Below are 16,617 nucleotides of genomic sequence, written 5' to 3' on the forward strand. Positions count from 1 at the left end.
TAAGAGCCTTCTTTGGGCTACTCAGTGGTATCATTACAACAAGAAGTCAAAGCCGCTCTCCAAAAATGCTGACGACCTTCAGAAAGATAAACATCTGGCTGGCACCCATGCAGATTTCTGCTAATTCTGCAAATCATCATTGTCTTGGTATTGGCAAAATTTGTGTGTGGGTGTGTTTTTGTGTTCTGCTAATTAATCCCATGGTGTCCTGTCCACACCGGCCGCTAGAAAGCCAGGTGGGTGAAAAGAGAGAGGTGCCAATTTCTTACTTGACTCTTTAAGAATGGATATTTATCGCTAAAGTTTTATTCCATCCGGAAAACCAACCTCTCCTTAAAAGTAACCCTCTTAGGAGTTTCCTCCTGCAGCAGCAGCAGCAGCTCTGCTCCAGTTGCTAAAGCCCATCATGCAAGAGTCCCCTTGGTTTGAACTACAATTCCCATGCGTCGCAGCTGGATGACGTCCATACCTAGGCAGGGCCAGGATTTTTTCTGGCTTCGGGAATAAGCTGGAGGCGACTCTCTTTATGGATTACAGCACTGTTGTGTTTATGTGTACCCCAGATGGGTGAGAGTTTTCAGCCATTGTGATTTGGAGGGCAGGGGAGTCTAAAGCAGGGGTCTCCAACCTTGGCAACTTTAAAACCTGTGGACTTCAACTCCCAGAATTCCTCTGGAGTTGCCAAAGTTGGAGACTCCTGGCCTAGAGGACACCAGAAAGGTCACATGTGATCCCAAGGCTTCAGATTGCCAGCTCTTGCCCTAAAAAGTTTTATCTATTCCCCTTGCTCTCCCAGGCGTTTATGGGTGCCATTATGTAGACGGCACTATTGAATGAGACTTCCTTATTGTTTTTATTATCATTGCCGCTCTTCCCCTGTTTTATTATGCTTTGTGATTCTGATCTTCGACACCTAGAGTTGCCCAAAAGGTGGGCTTGCAGCTCTTGTAGCAAACGCGTGAGATCTCGCATGGGCTATGAGTAGAGAAAGTTTAGCAATTTTGCGTGGAAAAGTTGATTAGGCCAAGTGTGTTGATTTCATCCGGTGATGCGAATGGCGGAAAATGAACCGTGAACAATACAGGAAGCACCTCCCTCCTCTGCCCCCAACAAGATTTGCTCTACTAGGAGTGATGGCGTTGAATTAGATTCTAGGAGACCGTGACTTCTAGCTCTGCCTTGGGCATGAAGCCAACTGGGTGGTTTGGGGGCTAATCCTAGAACTAGAAGAGCCGTGCTGGCACAGTGGTCAGAGTGCAGTACTGCAGGCGACTTCTGCTGACTGCCAGCTGAGTGCAATTTGGCAGTTCAAAGCTCACCAGGCTCAAGGTGGACTCGGCCTTCTGTCCTTCTGAGGTTGGTAAAATGAGGACCCAGATTGTTGGGGGATAATAGACTGTTTAGAGAGGGCTGTGAAGCACTGTAAAGTGGTATGTAAGTGCTATTGCTATCTTCCTTCCTTCCTTCCTGTTAGAATGCAGTATCGCAGGCTAACTCTGACAACTCAGGAGTTTGTTTCTCACTGGCTCAAGAGGTTGACTCAGCCTTCCATCCTTCCGAGGTGGGTAAAATGAGGACCCAGATTGTTGGGGGCAAGAGGCTGACTCTGTAAACCACTTAGAGAGGGCTGTAGAGCCCTGTAAAGCGGTATATAAGTCTAAGTGCTGTTGCTATTGCTAGAAAGGCACTTCTGAAAATGTTGCCCCAAAATTCATAGAGACTTGTTCTTGCAGTCACCAGGAGCCAGAGTTGACTGGATGGACCATATCAAGCACAGTTCTTGGCCCACTGAGGACTCTCAGCCCTGGTTCTGCTTGCTTTCTTATGCTCCTGCAGACCAGCAGTTTGTTGTCTGCCATCTGTAATTAGTACATTAATGTAGCACATAAATTAAAACATTAGCCCTTCCCTTGTCTAGTTCCAGTCTAAAAACTCCAACCAACCTTGGCCCCCAAGGTGAGGATAGACGCCTGCAGTGATTTCCATCTCACCGTGGCACGTGGAGCTCTCTTGGTACAAAGCTTTTCCTTTCCACAAGAGGCCCCGGAGCCTCACCAAGGCCATCTGTTCCAACAGGAGCTTCCAGAGTCACGTCAGAATTTGCCACGTTGCCCATGAGGCTGGTTCTGGCTCCGTCAGTGACCCCACAGGATTAGAGTGAGAGTAGAGCTGAAAAGGTCCTTGGAGGCCTTCTACTCCAGCCCCCTATTCAAGCAGGAGAACCTCTACCATTTCAGATAAATGACTGTCCAGTCTCTTCTTAAAAACCTCCAGTAATGGAGGACCCACAACGTCTGGAGGCAACTTCTGTTCCACTGATTACTTTTTCTAACTATCAGGAAATTTCTCCTTAGTTCCAGGTTGCTTCTCTCCTTGATTAGTTTCCATCCATTGGAAGGGACCTGCTGGCAACATCTGGGTTTATCTAATTTGCAAGCCACCTTGAGATGTTCTTGGTTGGGTGAGATGCTCCCATTGATTAGATGCCCAAGGCCTGCCTCTCTTGCTCCTGGCCTTTCTCCATGATGGGAAAAATGCTTCACTGTCTCAGCTTCCAGTACATTCCTTGTTTAAGCGGGGTGGGTCTTCCCCCCTCCCCTCCAGAAGCTGCCTTCTTCACCGAGGGGACGTGAAGCAAGTTGAAAATTTGCAGGAGTTCTGTGGCTCAAAAATTGCCGACAGTTGTGATTCTGCCAAAGAAGGAAGAGCTAACTTCTTGGCTCCTTGTCTTGGTTCAGCAAGCAGACGTGCATTCAGCAAATCATCCTCTGCAAAAGAAGAAGAGATGAAGTCATTCTGCAGAGTGGCAAAGCCCCCAGGTGTGCAAGTGGGACCTCAGTGTGCCCAAGACGAAAGAGCAGTGCGCTTCACGTCACCCAGATGTCTGAAATAAGAGGGTATTGGCATTCCTGGGGAATGTCTCCTTGGGATGTCTCAATTCTCGGGATTCTGTCTAATAATGAATGTGAGTTGCTGGCTAGAAGTAGAAATCATGTTTCTGCTTTGCAAACTCAGCCAAAATAGTGGCCCCACTTCTCCCACTGATATTAATTTGGTATTGGAAGGGGCTGACACTCCTGGAGGCTTCCTCCTGGAACTAGTGAGCATGGTGTCTACTGAGAGAGGAAGTGTCTCACCTCCCATTTTGACACTACTGCAGCTGTGGGTAAAAGAAAGCGATAAAAGTGGACCTCCTAGCACAGGGGTCCCCAAACGTGGCAACTTTCAGACTTGTGGACTTCAACTCCCAGAATTCTCCAGCCAGCCGGCTGGAGAATTCTAGGAGTTGAAGTCCACAAGTCTGAAAGTTGCCAAGTTTGAAGACCTCTGTCCTAGCACATATCCCCAACATGATGACAGATTGTCTCACGGGAACTTGTCAAAGACTCGACCATCGCACCATCAGTTTTCCATTGTTGGTTGGTTGCCTGGTTGTAGATTTGCTTCTGAGGAGTTCTCTAAGGTTCCCAATGCAAAGCAAAGGGAGAAATGCCCCAGCAGGGGATGAGACTAGAAGACCTCCAAGCTCCCTTCCAACTCTGTTATTCTTTTGGGCCAGAAGCATTTCTTTATCCTTTTCTGCTGCTTCTCTTCTTCCTTAGCACCTAAAGTAAAGCAGGAACCGAAAAGCAGAGATTTTAATGCACTCTTTCCCTGAAAATAAGACCTCCCTGGATAATAAGCCCAATCGGGCTTTGGAGTGCATGCACTAAAATAAGCCCTCCCCCCCAAAAAATATTGCAACCTAGCAGCAGCTCTGAGGTGACCACGCTCGCCGCTTCCTGCACCTCAAAAATAAGACGACCTCCCCCAAAATGAGGCCAAGTGCTTATTTCAGAGGTCAAAAGAAAATAAGACCCTGTCTTATTTTCGGGGAAACACAGTAGTATCATCTCACTGAAGCTGGTTTCCTGACTTGGTGAATGCATTGAGACCATTAATTATTGGGAGATTCCAAGGAGTAGCAGCATTTCTCTGTCAGTCCCATCCATTCCTCCTCAACTGGAATCCTCCAAAACTGAGAGGTTAATGGGAAGCTGATACAGGATTCAAAGTCCTTCAGAATTTGCTCTACTCTAAGAAAGCTTCTACGGATAAAATTTCAACCTGAAATACTCTCCTAAATTGATGCAACAATATGAGCAAGTCATGAGCTCTAATTTTGCAAGGGGGAGGGGGTGTTTCTTAAGAGGGCTTACATGGGGGCTTTCTAGCCCTCTCTAAGTGGTTTACAGAGTCAGCCTATTTGCCCCCAACAATCTGGGTCCTCATTTTACCCACCTCGGAAGGACGGAAGGCTGAGTCAACCTGGAGCCGGTCAGGATCAAACTCCTGGCAGTCAGCAGAATTAACCTGCAATACTGCATTCTAACAGGAAGGAAGGAAGGAAGGAAGGAAGGAAGGAAGGAAGGAAGGAAGGAAGGAAGGAAGGAAGGAAGGAAGGAAGGAAGGAAGGAAGGAAGGAAGGAAGGAAGGAAGGAGACTTATATACCGCTTCACGATGCTTTCCAGCCCTCTCTAAGCAGTTTAAAGAGTCAGCCTATTTGCCCCCAACAATCTGGGTCCTCATTTTACCCACCTCGGAAGGACGGAAGGCTGAGTCAACCCTGCGCATGCATGCATGACCCCCCGCCCCTGCTGCCCCACCCATGGCTTTCTTGGATCCTGGGGAGGCCGTAAACAGCCTGTTTTCCGACTTCCGGTGGGCACAGTCGGTCCGTTTGTCTCCCTCTCCAGGCTCCAGAGGCTTTCTAGGAGCCTGGGGAGGGCGAAAAATGGCCCAACATGCAAACCGGAAGTTCAGGAACGGAGTTCTGTGTTGCCCGTTGGGCCGTTTTTCTCCCTCCGGCGGCTTTGGGAGACTTCCCTGAAGCCTCCAGAGGATGAAAAATGCCCCAAAATCAGGTGGATGCGTGCTGGAGCAAGGCCTCGCGTGCCCTCAGAAATGGCTCCGCATGCCACCTGTAGCATGCATGCCGCAGGTTTGCCATCACGGACCTATGGCTTCTGCCTGTGCCATACATCAAGGGGGAGCTGAAATGTCCCCCTGTTTCTTCTTTCCAGTTGGGCAGAAGTTGCATGTTCGTTCCAGACTTTCAGGCTCGCCCAACGCAACTAAATCCAGAACGGACTCATTTTCTGTTTTACAGAACGTTCTGAACCAGAAGCCATAAAGGGTCTAGTTCATACCACATGCTAAGCCGCAAGAGACTTTGGCCTGTTGTACGAATGCATCTGCTAAGGCATGGGTGTCCAACCTTTGGGCTTGCCTGAGTGAAGAGGAATTGCCTTGGGCCACGTATAAAAGATGCACTATAGTTAATGCGCATAAATCACATCCTGTGAAAAGTGTATCAGCTTGTGGGGCTGAATTACCAGCTGTCTAGGGCCCCATGGAGCCCATGGGCCAGGCACAACTGTGTTAGGGCTTTAACTGGCCCAGGAGAACATAGTTGCTAACCTCCGTGCCTTTTCAGTAACTTCAGTTTGAAAGGCAAGCGTCTGTGGGGTGGAATGACTCGGCCCCAAGGCATTCCACGGGGGCCCCTGCCTGCTTTCTCCAGATGGACCCTCCATTGTGGGGTGGAGGATTCTCTCGGGGGGACCCAGGAAATGAAGAGGCGGGATAAGAAAACATCTTTCAATGAGAACAACGAAATAACCGGGCTTTTTTTTCTCTCCCCAAGGGGTGGCCTGGCCTGAAATGCACCGCCTGGCAGACCGAGTCCACCTGGAAGAACTTAAGAAGATTGGTCTTCTCCGCGGCAACGTTGAGGACATGGTGAAGGTCCACCTGGGCGCCGTATTTATGCCTCACGGGCTGGGACACTTCCTTGGCATCGATGTTCACGATGTGGGCGGCTACCCAGAGGTCAGTTCCTCCCTGTTGGGCAGCCGACCCAAAACAGATCTATCACTGAAGCCTTTTGCACACTCGTGCGCTGGGCTGAGCAACCCCTGAGCACACCTGGGTTGCGTCTGCTCACCAGCGGCCTTGTGGGGGAGCTGCAGGCAAACCATGAGCCGCAAAGGGGCTTCCAGGGACCAGATTGGATCCTGAAACCATTCAGGCTCACGGCTAACCTTTTTGGTCGTCACATGCTGAAAGCATGCACGGGTGCATGTGGCACATCCCTATGTGCCCAGCCCCCTGGGCATGCACACATGACCCCCCCACTCCCCCTGCAGCCCCGCGCATGGACATGTGACCCCCTGCACTCCCCCCGCTCCTGCAAACACGACCCCCCCATGCCCCATTGTGGGCCTAGTAGGCCTCCCTGCAGTCTCCTGGGAGCAAAAACGGGTCACGGGGGCTCAAAACCCCCACCCTTCCCATGCTCCTCAAGCATGCACGCATGACTCCCCGCACAAGCGCACATGTCTCCCGCACGCAGAGAGTCATTTTGGTGCAGAGTCCCCAAAATCAGATGGCTGGCAGGAGGTGTACGCACATGCGCGGTGGAGCTGAGTTGGTGCAACAGCTTGTGTGCCCGCAGAGAAGGCTCTGTGTGCCACCTGTGGCACGCATATCACGGCCCTGGCATATGTCGGTGGGCGGACGGACAGACCAGCCTTCCTCCCAGGAACTTTTGAGCACACATCTTATAACTTACAACTCCCTCCATGAAGTCAGAGCAATATGGAACGTGCTGGCCCAACCCATGAGTCTTTTCGTCTGCCATGGCCTCGGTGGTGCCCTTCCCTGTTAGACTCCATCTGGCGCCAACAGGGCCTCTATGGCTGGCAGGCTGAAAGACACCACAAGCTCCTCACGGAATTTATTTTTTTTATTATTATTATTATTAAGTTTGAATTTATTAGCCGCTCCCTTTCCAAGTAGGACTCGGGGCGGCGTACAATGGAGCATATAAAACATAGAGAATATACAAAAACACATAGACATACATACAATGCGCCCTTTCCTTTCCCAGGGAGTCGATCGCATTGACCTGCCAGGTCTCCGGAGCTTGAGAACTGCGCGTACCCTTCTGGAAGGCATGGTGCTGACCGTGGAGCCTGGCATCTATTTCATTGATCATGTCTTGGACCAGGCCTTGGCTAATCCAGCACAGGCCTGTTTCATCAACAATGAAGTCCTGGCCCGTTTCCGGAATTTTGGTGGGGTGAGTAACTTTGTTAGGGCGCCATGGTGCGCCAGAAAAATGTGACATTGATGAGAAATGTCTGTGAAAATTCACAGTCCTCCAAGTTATGGTTGTCCCAAAAGGGCTTTTTCCAAGAGGCAAAGTGGACTTTCTGGTTTTTCTTTGAAGACTTTTTGCTTCTCATCCAAGAAGCTTCTTCAGCTCTGACTGGATGGTGGGGAGTGGAAGGATTCAGTCTGTCAATCCACCATCCAGTCAGAGCTGAAGAAGCGTCTTGGGTGAGAAGCAAAAAGTCTTCAAAGAAAAACCAGAAAGTCCACTTTGCCTCTTGAAAAAAAAGCCCTTTTGGGACATTGATGAGAAACTATTTGAAAATAGTTGACCTACCTTGTGGCAATAAGAGTGGCCAAACGTCAGTATTGTGCCACTCTTATAGCGTCCGCAGAGAACCGCCCTGCCGCCCTGTTTCGGGTGACCCGCTCCCTTCTGTCACAGGAGCAGCGGGACCCCCCATTGCAGGGCAGGGCAGAGGAATTTGGAGAGTTCCTGCAGGATAAAATCGATCATATCCGGAGAGGTTGGACCCACTCCAGTGCTCCAGTGGGGACGTCCGAGACTAGTCTTGAGAGACCATGCTGGGAGGAGTTTGACCCTGTTGTCATCGAAGATTTGGACAGGTTGCGCGGGCGACTGCGGGCCACCACATGTTTACTGGACCCGTGTCCCTCCTGGTTGGTGCTGGCCTCCTGGGAGGGCTCACGAGGCTGGCTACTGGGACTGGTGAACGCTTCGTTGGGGGAGGGCCTGATGCCGGCCGCCTTGAAAGAGGCGGTGGTCAGGCCCCTGCTCAAGAAGCCTTCTCTGGACCCAAAGGAGCTAGCAAATTATCGTCCTGTCTCCAACCTTCCTTTTTTAGCGAAGGTTGTTGAGAGTGTGGTGGCTCAGCAGTTTCCGCGCCACCTGGAGGAAGATGATTATCTAGACCCGCGCCAGTCCGGCTTCCGACCCGGTCACAGCACGGAGACGGCCTTGGTCGCGTTGGTGGATGATCTCTGGAGGGCAAAGGATGGGGGTTGTTCCTCCATCCTTGTCCTATTAGATCTCTCGGCGGCCTTCGATACCATCGACCATGGTATCCTATTGCGCCGGCTGGAGGGGTTGGGGGTTGGAGGCACCGTGCTACGGTGGTTCCGCTCCTACCTCTCTGGCCGGACGCAATGTGTGTTGACGGGGGAGCAGAGGTCGACCGCAAGGCCCCTCATTTGTGGGGTCCCTCAGGGGTCGATCCTCTCGCCTCTCCTGTTCAACATATATATGAAGCCGCTGGGCGAGATCATCCGTGGTTTTGGGGTGAGTTACCATCTGTACGCTGATGACACTCAGTTGTACATTTCCACCCCAAACCACCCCAACGAGGCTGTCGAAGTGATGGCCCGGTGTCTGGAAGCCGTACGGGTCTGGATGGATGACAACAGGCTCAGGCTCAACCCCTCCAAGACAGAGTGGCTGTGGTTCCCGGCTTCCCGATTCAATCAGCATACTCCATCGCTGACCATCGGGGATGAGCAATTAGCCCCGGTGGAAGGGGCGCGCAACTTGGGCGTCCTCCTTGACGATCGGCTGACCTTAGAAGATCACGTGGCGGCCGTGGCAAGGGGGGCGTTCCACCAGGTTCGCCTGGTGCGCCAGTTGCGGCCCCTTTTGGACCGGGAGGCCTTGCGCACAGTCACTCACGCGCTGGTGACGTCCCGCCTGGACTACTGTAACGCTCTCTACATGGGGCTCCCCTTGAGGTGCGCCCGGAGACTGCAGTTGGTCCAGAATGCAGCCGCGCGGGTTATTATGGGGAGATCGAGATTCTCCCATATAACACCTATCCTGCGCGAGCTGCACTGGCTTCCTGTGGCCTACCGGGTGCGCTTCAAGGTACTGGTTACCATCTTCAAAGCGCTCCATGGCACAGGGCCCAGTTACCTGCGGGATCGCGTCCTGCCCCATACATCCCTGCGACCCATTCGCTCACACAGAGAGGGGCTACTCCGGGTGCCGTCCTCTAGAGAGTGCCAGAGGGCGGTGCCCAGGAGTAGGGCCTTCTCTGTGGTGGGCCCTACCCTTTGGAATGACCTCCCCCCAGACATCCGGACAACAACCGACCTTCGCTCCTTCCGTATGAAGCTGAAGACCTACCTGTTTCGTCAAGCCGGCCTGGCATAACGTTACAATCTTGCCACCCCAGGTCATTTTATAATGGGAAATTTTGTTTTTTAAAGTTTTTAGAGTTTAATATTTTTGGGGTTTTAAATTTTGTAAGTATGCTTATTTATGGACTTATTTTTACCTCCTCTGCACGATATATGGTGCTATCTTGATTATTGCTCTGTACGTCGCCCCGAGTCCCTGTGGGGAGAGGGGGCGACTAATAAGTTCAATAAAATAAATAAATAAATAAATAAATAAAACACAGTGCATGCAGAATGCCATGGAGAAGCACCACAGTCTTGTGGAGTGGGCAGCTTTAGGTGGAATGAGACAAAGAACGGCCTAAAAATTCCCAGAGGGTTTGTGCCCAATTCGGAATTTAAATGTGGAACTTGCGAGAGTTCCACATTTTGGGGAGTTTGCAGTTCTAGAAAGTGATTTTAAATACTCTGCCTTTAGGGAACATTTTCTTTTCATCCACCGGTTACCTAAGCAACGTTGGTGCAATAGGGAAGTAATTTGGATGCAGTTTTGGAAACTCTGGCCGTAGAACTCCCCGGTTCTCGTTCCGAAAGAAACCAGCAGCATCTTTGAATCGTTTGTGCAACTCCAGGTGCTTCAGTCACCTGTTGGAGGAGAAAAGGAGCAAAGGAAGGAAGGCACCTGAGCAGCAGCCAGTGAGATGGAAAACACCCAGAGCCAGGGGGAGGGGACTAGCTGAGGGCAGGGTTCCAAGCTGGGGTTCCCCTCATTACCTCTCCCCTCATGGAGCTCTTGCAGCTGCCTCTGGCAAATCTTGCAGACTTTGGCAAGTTTGTGGAACAAGCCTGGAGTTAGAGCCCAGACCCTTCTATCCAGAAGGAGCAGAAGTCATTCTCCTGCCTGGGAACTGAATGTCCGGGAAGAGAATGTTTCGTAACAAAGGCATCGTCTGGGGCAACGATGACTCGATGTTCACCTGATCAGAAACCTCCACCAGGGTTTCACTGTGTCACAGGGTGGAATTTGGGCTCTTTGGTTTCCACCAGGATGGGATCCCTCCGCGCCAGTTCTCTGAGTCATCATCCCGTCTTGGCTCAAAAGCTCCGTGTGTGTGCAGAGTATACAGTCTTATCAAGCCAGGTGGGACTTTACCTTCTGCTGCTGAATTCTCTCCCCAGGTTGGAAAGGTTATCGCTGCTCTGTGCTGCTTTTTTATCAGTGCGTTTGAGCCAACCAGGACTCTGGGGCTGAGGAGTGGGTGTCACCACCTGGGGCTCTCTGCTGGGAAGGCTCTCTGGTGCTCCAGCAGATTTGGCTGCATCAACCAGCCCAGAAGCCGGGTGGCCTTGAGTTTCTTTCCTCTCCTCCTAGCAAGGACCAAGGGGCTCCCTGAAGGTCGCCCAAGGAGGCAGCTGCCCTGGGGCAGCCTCTGCAGGTGCTCCTTCTCCTGAAGCCCACCATGGGTCTGGGGCAGAACTATCCCCAATGCCTTCTCCAAGCAATGGCTGCGTAATTGATCTCTTTTAGAATGTAAGAAAGACGTAAGCACCAGATTTGTCTAGAGCTGGTTCTCTCTAAAGGGAAAAATAAGAATGCTGACAGATTTCTAGTCAGGAACTTCATAGGAATCATAGGTTAAGAGGGATCTTAGAGGTCTTCTAGTCCAACCCACCGACCAGGGGAGAGATCCTCAGACCATCCCAGACAAATGGTTGTCCAGGCCTTTTTGTTTTTTTTTATAAACCTCCAGTGATAAAACACCTCCAACTCCAGGAAGGAAGCTGCCCCACTGATTAATTGTTCTCACTGTCAAGAAATCCCTCCTTAGTTCCAGCTTGGGTCTCCTTCTCCCACCCAAGGCTTCTTGTCCTGCCCTCAAGGGCTGTGGAATATGGGTGTCGTTTTCCCTGTGACAGCCCTTCAAGCATTGGAAGATAGCACCTATTCGGTTCTGTTTATTCTAATTTTCTTAAGAATGTTTACATGGGGGCCTAATAGCAATTCAATAGTACTTAGACTTATATACCGCTTTACAGTGCTTTTACAGCCCTCTCTAAACGGTTCATAGTCAGCCTCTTGCCCCCAAGAATCTGGGTCCTCATTTTATCCACCTCGGAAGGATGGAAGGATGAGTCAACCTGGAGCCTGGTGGGATTTGAACTCCTGACTCTGATCAGAATTAGCCTGCAATACTGCATTCTAATAGGAAGGAAGGAAGGAGGGAGGGAGGGAGGGAGGAAGGAAGGAAGGAAGGAAGGAAGGAAGGAAGGAAGGAAGGAAGGAAGGAAGGAAGGAAGGAAGGAAGGAAGGAAGATACCAGCCCTCTCTAAGCGGTTTACAGAGTCAGTCTATTTGCCCCCAACAATCTGAGTCCTCATTTTATCCACCTCGGAAGGACGGAAGGCTGAGTCCACCTTTTCAACGTTTTGTCCAGGTCAAAGGCCTCTTTTTGTCAATGAAAGGAGAGCAGCTGCGTTTCCTGGATAGTGAAGAGTGACAACTTGTAGATTTAGACTGAACAACTGTCAGCTGCCTGCTGAACAAATTCTGCCTAGCTTATTTAATTCTGGCCCATAATAACACTTAAATTAATCTTAAATAATGAAGATAATTTGACCGTCAGCTTCACTGAGCACTTTAATAAGACTCAAAGACCGGCTTTGTTTGAATAAATGGATTATTTTGCAAGCAGGACAAATGTTAAACTAGCATTATTTTTAGATCAAGATGTTAAGAGGTCAGAAACAATTACAGGCCGTGTATAGTGGGAATCAGCAGGGTTTGTGTTCCTTTGGCTTTGACACTTGGATAAAATTGGTTTTATTGCAGCTTAGAGACTTACTAGCACATTTCTGATAAGATAAGGGATAATGACGGAGTCTGCATATTTAACCAGGAGAGATTAGCACCGGGCGCAGAGACTGGGTGCAAAACGGCCTGGCCTTTTCATTCACGCCCAATGAGAATAGGAAAGGTTTCAAAAGATCTTAGTAACAGTATCAGCTACAAAGCATCCCATCCCATGGCTCCTTTTTAAAAGGCAAAGGGGTGAAAAGAGCTTAACAAGCAGAGAATGGGAAGGAGAAACCTATTTATACTGCGGTCCCAAAGTTCTTCTCACATTGGATCTTTATTTGAGGTGGTTGATCCAACTGGAGCTGATAACATTTTATGCCACAGAGAGGAAGGGGTGAAGCTATTTTCCAAAGCCCCCGAAGGCCAGACAAGGAACAATGGATGGAAAGTGACCAAGGAGAGATTCAACCTAGAAATAAAGAGACATTTTCTGACAGTGAGAACAATCAACCCATGGAACAGAAGTTGCCTTCAGAAGTTGTGGGAGCTTCATCAATGGAGGCTTTCAAGAGGAGACTGGACTGCCCTCTGTCAGAAATAGTGTAGGGTCCCCTGCTTGGGCAGGAGGGTTGGACTAGATGACCTACAAGGTCCCTTCTAACTCTGTTAATCTGTTATGCAGGCACCATATTTTCAATGCTGAGCCCATAATTTCTGTTAGTTATATTTATATCGTCTATTTCTGTAGGTCAGATTAATTTGGGGGTGGGGGACAGAGGTGAAATCCTCCCAGTTCGGCCAAACTGGCAGGGACGATAGGCATCAGTTTGCCCACGCCCGCCTGGTCATCCGGTCGCCACTCACCTCTTCCGGCTGCTAACCCAATCCGAACGTTTCTCCCTCCGATCACAGCAGAGCTGCTGCAGCCTGTCCCTTTAAGGTAGACCCAGGGAGGGAGGGGGGGGGGAGGACCATAAAGGGAGCAGCAGCCCTGTGTGGACGGAGGGAGGGAGAAACGTTCGGATTATCTCTGCCACAGAATTCAACGTGAAATGCAGCAGAGACAATGCAAACATTTCTCCCTCCGTTTACAGCGGAGCTGCTGCAGCCTCTGCCTTTAACGTACTTCAACCCCCCGGGAGGGAGCAGCAGCTCCGCTGTGAATGGACTCATACACATTTCTTCCTACCAGGTTCTGTGGGCGTGGCTTGGTGGTGGGGGCATGTGGCTGAGTGGGCGTGGACATGATTGACAGTGAGTTGGTCACACCACCCCCAAGCCACGCCCACAGAACCGGTAGTAAAAAAAAATTGAATTTCACCACTGGGCGAAAGGGGTAACAAAATAGTGATCAACAAGCATGTGAGACGATCCCAGATGGAATCCCAGGGCTTCCAAAAAGAAAGAGGGGATCACTTCTTGGGCCACGTGCTCCTCCCACCTGAAGCCGGACCCTGAAGTAGCAGGCGCATGAAGAGAAGTCCGCAGCCCTCGGCTTACGACCCCAATGGAGCCCAAAATTTCTGTTGCTAAGCGAGACATTTGCTAAGGGAATTTGGCTCCATTTTACCACCTTTCCCGCCACCGTTGTTAAGTGAATCACTGCAGTTGTTAAGTCAGTAACACAGTTGTTAAAATCTGGTTTTCCCATTTGACTTTGCTTGTCAAAAGGTCGCAAAAGCTCATTTACATGTCCCCACCCCTGGGACCCTGCAACCGTCATAAATGTGAGTCAGTTGCCAGGGGTCTGAACTTTGAAAACGTGATCGTGGAAATGCTGCGACGGTTGTAAGAATGAAAAATGGTCATCACTTTTTTCCAGTGCCGTCGTAACTTTGAATGGTCACTAAATGAAATGTCGTAAGTTGAAGAGGACTTGTACTGGTGGCGAAGAACTTGTCTCCACCCCATTCTACCCCGAAAGCGAAGGGTTTTTAGAACAGAACAGGGAATATGGGAATAGAACCTTGGAGGTCTTCTAGTCCAGCCCCCTGCTCAAGCAGGAGACCCTCTACCATTTCAGACAAGTGACAGTCCAGTCTCTTCTTAAAAACCTTGCGATGGAGCGCCCACGATTCCTGGTGGCAAGCTGTTCCACTGGCTATGAGGTGGGAAGGAAACATCAGCAAGAGAATGGTTCTGATCTTAGTAAACGGTTGCCTAGCCTTAACTAAGCCGGGTTAAAAGGCAGCTGCGCCATTTTGCCCTGTCACTACATCCGATCAGGTGTGTCTGTCTTTTCCCAGGTACGGATTGAGGACGACATTGTGGTGACAGCCAGTGGAATGGAACTGCTGACTTGTGTCCCTCGTACGGTGGAGGAAATCGAAGCCTTCCTGTCGGAGTCTCAGGGCAGCACCAAATCTTTTGCTTCGGCCTCTAGCTAGGTGCCCACTCCTCACCTGAGGTTTGCTGCTCCTTGCAACCTGCCCTCACCTCCAAGAAAAGCCTGCTTATAAAGGAAAGAATCAAACCCATTTTTCTTTCCTATGGGAAGAGAGGTGGGGGGGAAAGTGAGGGTACCAATGACCAAATCTGATTATGCGTGACTCGATTCTCCTCTTTACAAGTTTTTTCCTGAATGATTGACGGGTGTAGCTTTGATAAGCAAATACAACAATCAGTGCAACCGAATCCTCTTCTCTTCTCAATAGCCAATAAAGAGCACACGTTCTGCCAATGAAATAAATCAATAAAAAGTGTTGATTTGAAGATCGCTTTGGCCTTCCTAATTTTTTTCTGAGATCTCCTTTTCAATGTTCAGGTTTTGAAAGGTTTGACTATGTCCCATCTAAGGCGAGGGGTGGAAAGGAAGGCGCTCTGGTCTGCTTTGGCCCCCCGTTTCCCCAGAAGCCTGGGTCACCTTCAGCCCAGGAGAGAGAGAGAGAGAGGAGCCACCAACTTCTTGCCACTCAACTTTCAGCCAAGGATTGCCCTCATCATGCTCATCGGAGTGGCTTAGTGACTATGTTGGGTTATTCTTAAGTGCGTTAACTCCCAACATTTATTTCCTTGACAAAGAACTCCTGATTTCACATTCTGCCCAACTGTCCTTTGCAATGGAGAAACAAAACTTCGCTTGAAATACATGTTCATTTTGCCTAGTACTCTTTGCAAAGCCCCAACACTGGTCTTTAAGAAGAGATTGGATAACCATTGGTGCAGGGTTTCCTGCCTAAGCAGGGGGTTGGACTAGAAGACCTCCAAGGTCTCTTCCAACTGTTATTCTATTTTTTAGGAGTGGTTAAGTGAATCTCTGTGGCTGTAACTCTTATTTGCTGGAAACTGGCAAAAAATATTGCCAATTGAAGTCACATGGCCACAGGGCACTGCAAGTGGCTACAAAGGTGAACTGGTTACCAAGTGCCCAAAATGTGGTCACAGGACCACAGGGTTGGGGTGGGGGTCGCCTGACATTTTACAATGGTCAGAAGTTCTTTATGGCCATAAGGTGCCCATTCTGGTCCCATCATAATTTTGACCTATTGTTAATGGTCCGTCATAAATCAAGGATTTCCTGTAAAGTTTTAATTCAAAACAGCATTTCACTCCCTTGTATACTTTAACATACTTTCCTTTTGTTATACCTTTTAAATGAGAAACCTGCAAACAAAAATCTGAAGACAGTCCTTTAGAAAGCAGAGAAATAAAAAAGTATGGAATCTGTAGAACTAGAAAATTATACAAGAGGAATAAATCACAAGCCCCTTAAGTATGTACAAGACTTTCAAAAATATTTACAGAACACTTGAGTAGGAAAATAAAACGCCAAGTTATTAAAATACTAATTAAAAGCAGCAAAATGTGAGCCTGCTCTGTGTTGCAACAGTTGTTAAATGATGGAAAGATGCAAATAGCTTTTTAGCTTCAATGATGTAGCAGATAAATGTTTATTAGAGAGAGATTTTTAAAGTGATGCTAAGAATGCAATAAGAATGGTTAATATGAAAAAACCGAGTACATAAATAAATACATTTAGAGTTAGATGAAAGCCAGAATTGAAGAAGGGGGAGCAAACAAGCTAAGTTGGGCTCCTCCAAATTAGATGATTTTTTTCCTCCTGGCGTGAAAGAAAGAGATATCCCACCCCAATAGAAGCTTCAAGTAAAATGTAAAATCCAAGTAAAAAAAAAAGCATGTTGCAAGCACTTTAAAAAAGGTAATTTGAAAACTTGATATGACTGGCTTTTAAGGAAATTACGGATATGGATTGGAAAGTAATCTGTTACCTGTATTTTACATTTCTAAATGTCATATTTGGTTTACAAATGCATAAATGATTTATATAGTAAGAAATTTTATATATAAAACATGACATTTATTGGATGAGGGGGGATTCTGTAGGATTTTAAGACTATGTGCAATGATTCTTGCATAGTGTACTCAGGTATATTTTTATACCTCTCCAGGGTCATCTTCTCAGCCCAGCCTCCATTCCTCTTCCTAGTCTCTCCAAATTCAGTATTATTGGAACTACAGCTTGTTAGAAACAATTAGGCTTCGAATACAAATTATTTACAGCTTTACAGAAATA

At 48.8% G+C, this 16,617-nt stretch overlaps 1 protein-coding gene across 1 annotated transcript in view; it reads left to right on the top strand.

The window, feature by feature from the left end:
• The window catches only part of PEPD (peptidase D), a 191,230-nt gene extending 176,435 nt beyond the window's left edge, over positions 1-14,795 (top strand). The window contains exons 13-15 of the mRNA XM_081963645.1: positions 5,688-5,872; positions 6,933-7,124; positions 14,330-14,795. Coding sequence (XP_081819771.1) covers positions 5,688-5,872; positions 6,933-7,124; positions 14,330-14,470 — 518 coding nt within the window. The 3' untranslated portion in view covers positions 14,471-14,795. The remainder of the gene's footprint in view (positions 1-5,687; positions 5,873-6,932; positions 7,125-14,329) is intronic.
• The last annotated feature ends 1,822 nt before the right edge of the window (positions 14,796-16,617 follow it).

This window comes from Natrix helvetica (genome assembly GCF_964273705.1).
Source record: "Natrix helvetica genome assembly, chromosome: 10".
NCBI classification, from domain to species: domain Eukaryota; kingdom Metazoa; phylum Chordata; class Lepidosauria; order Squamata; family Natricidae; genus Natrix; species Natrix helvetica.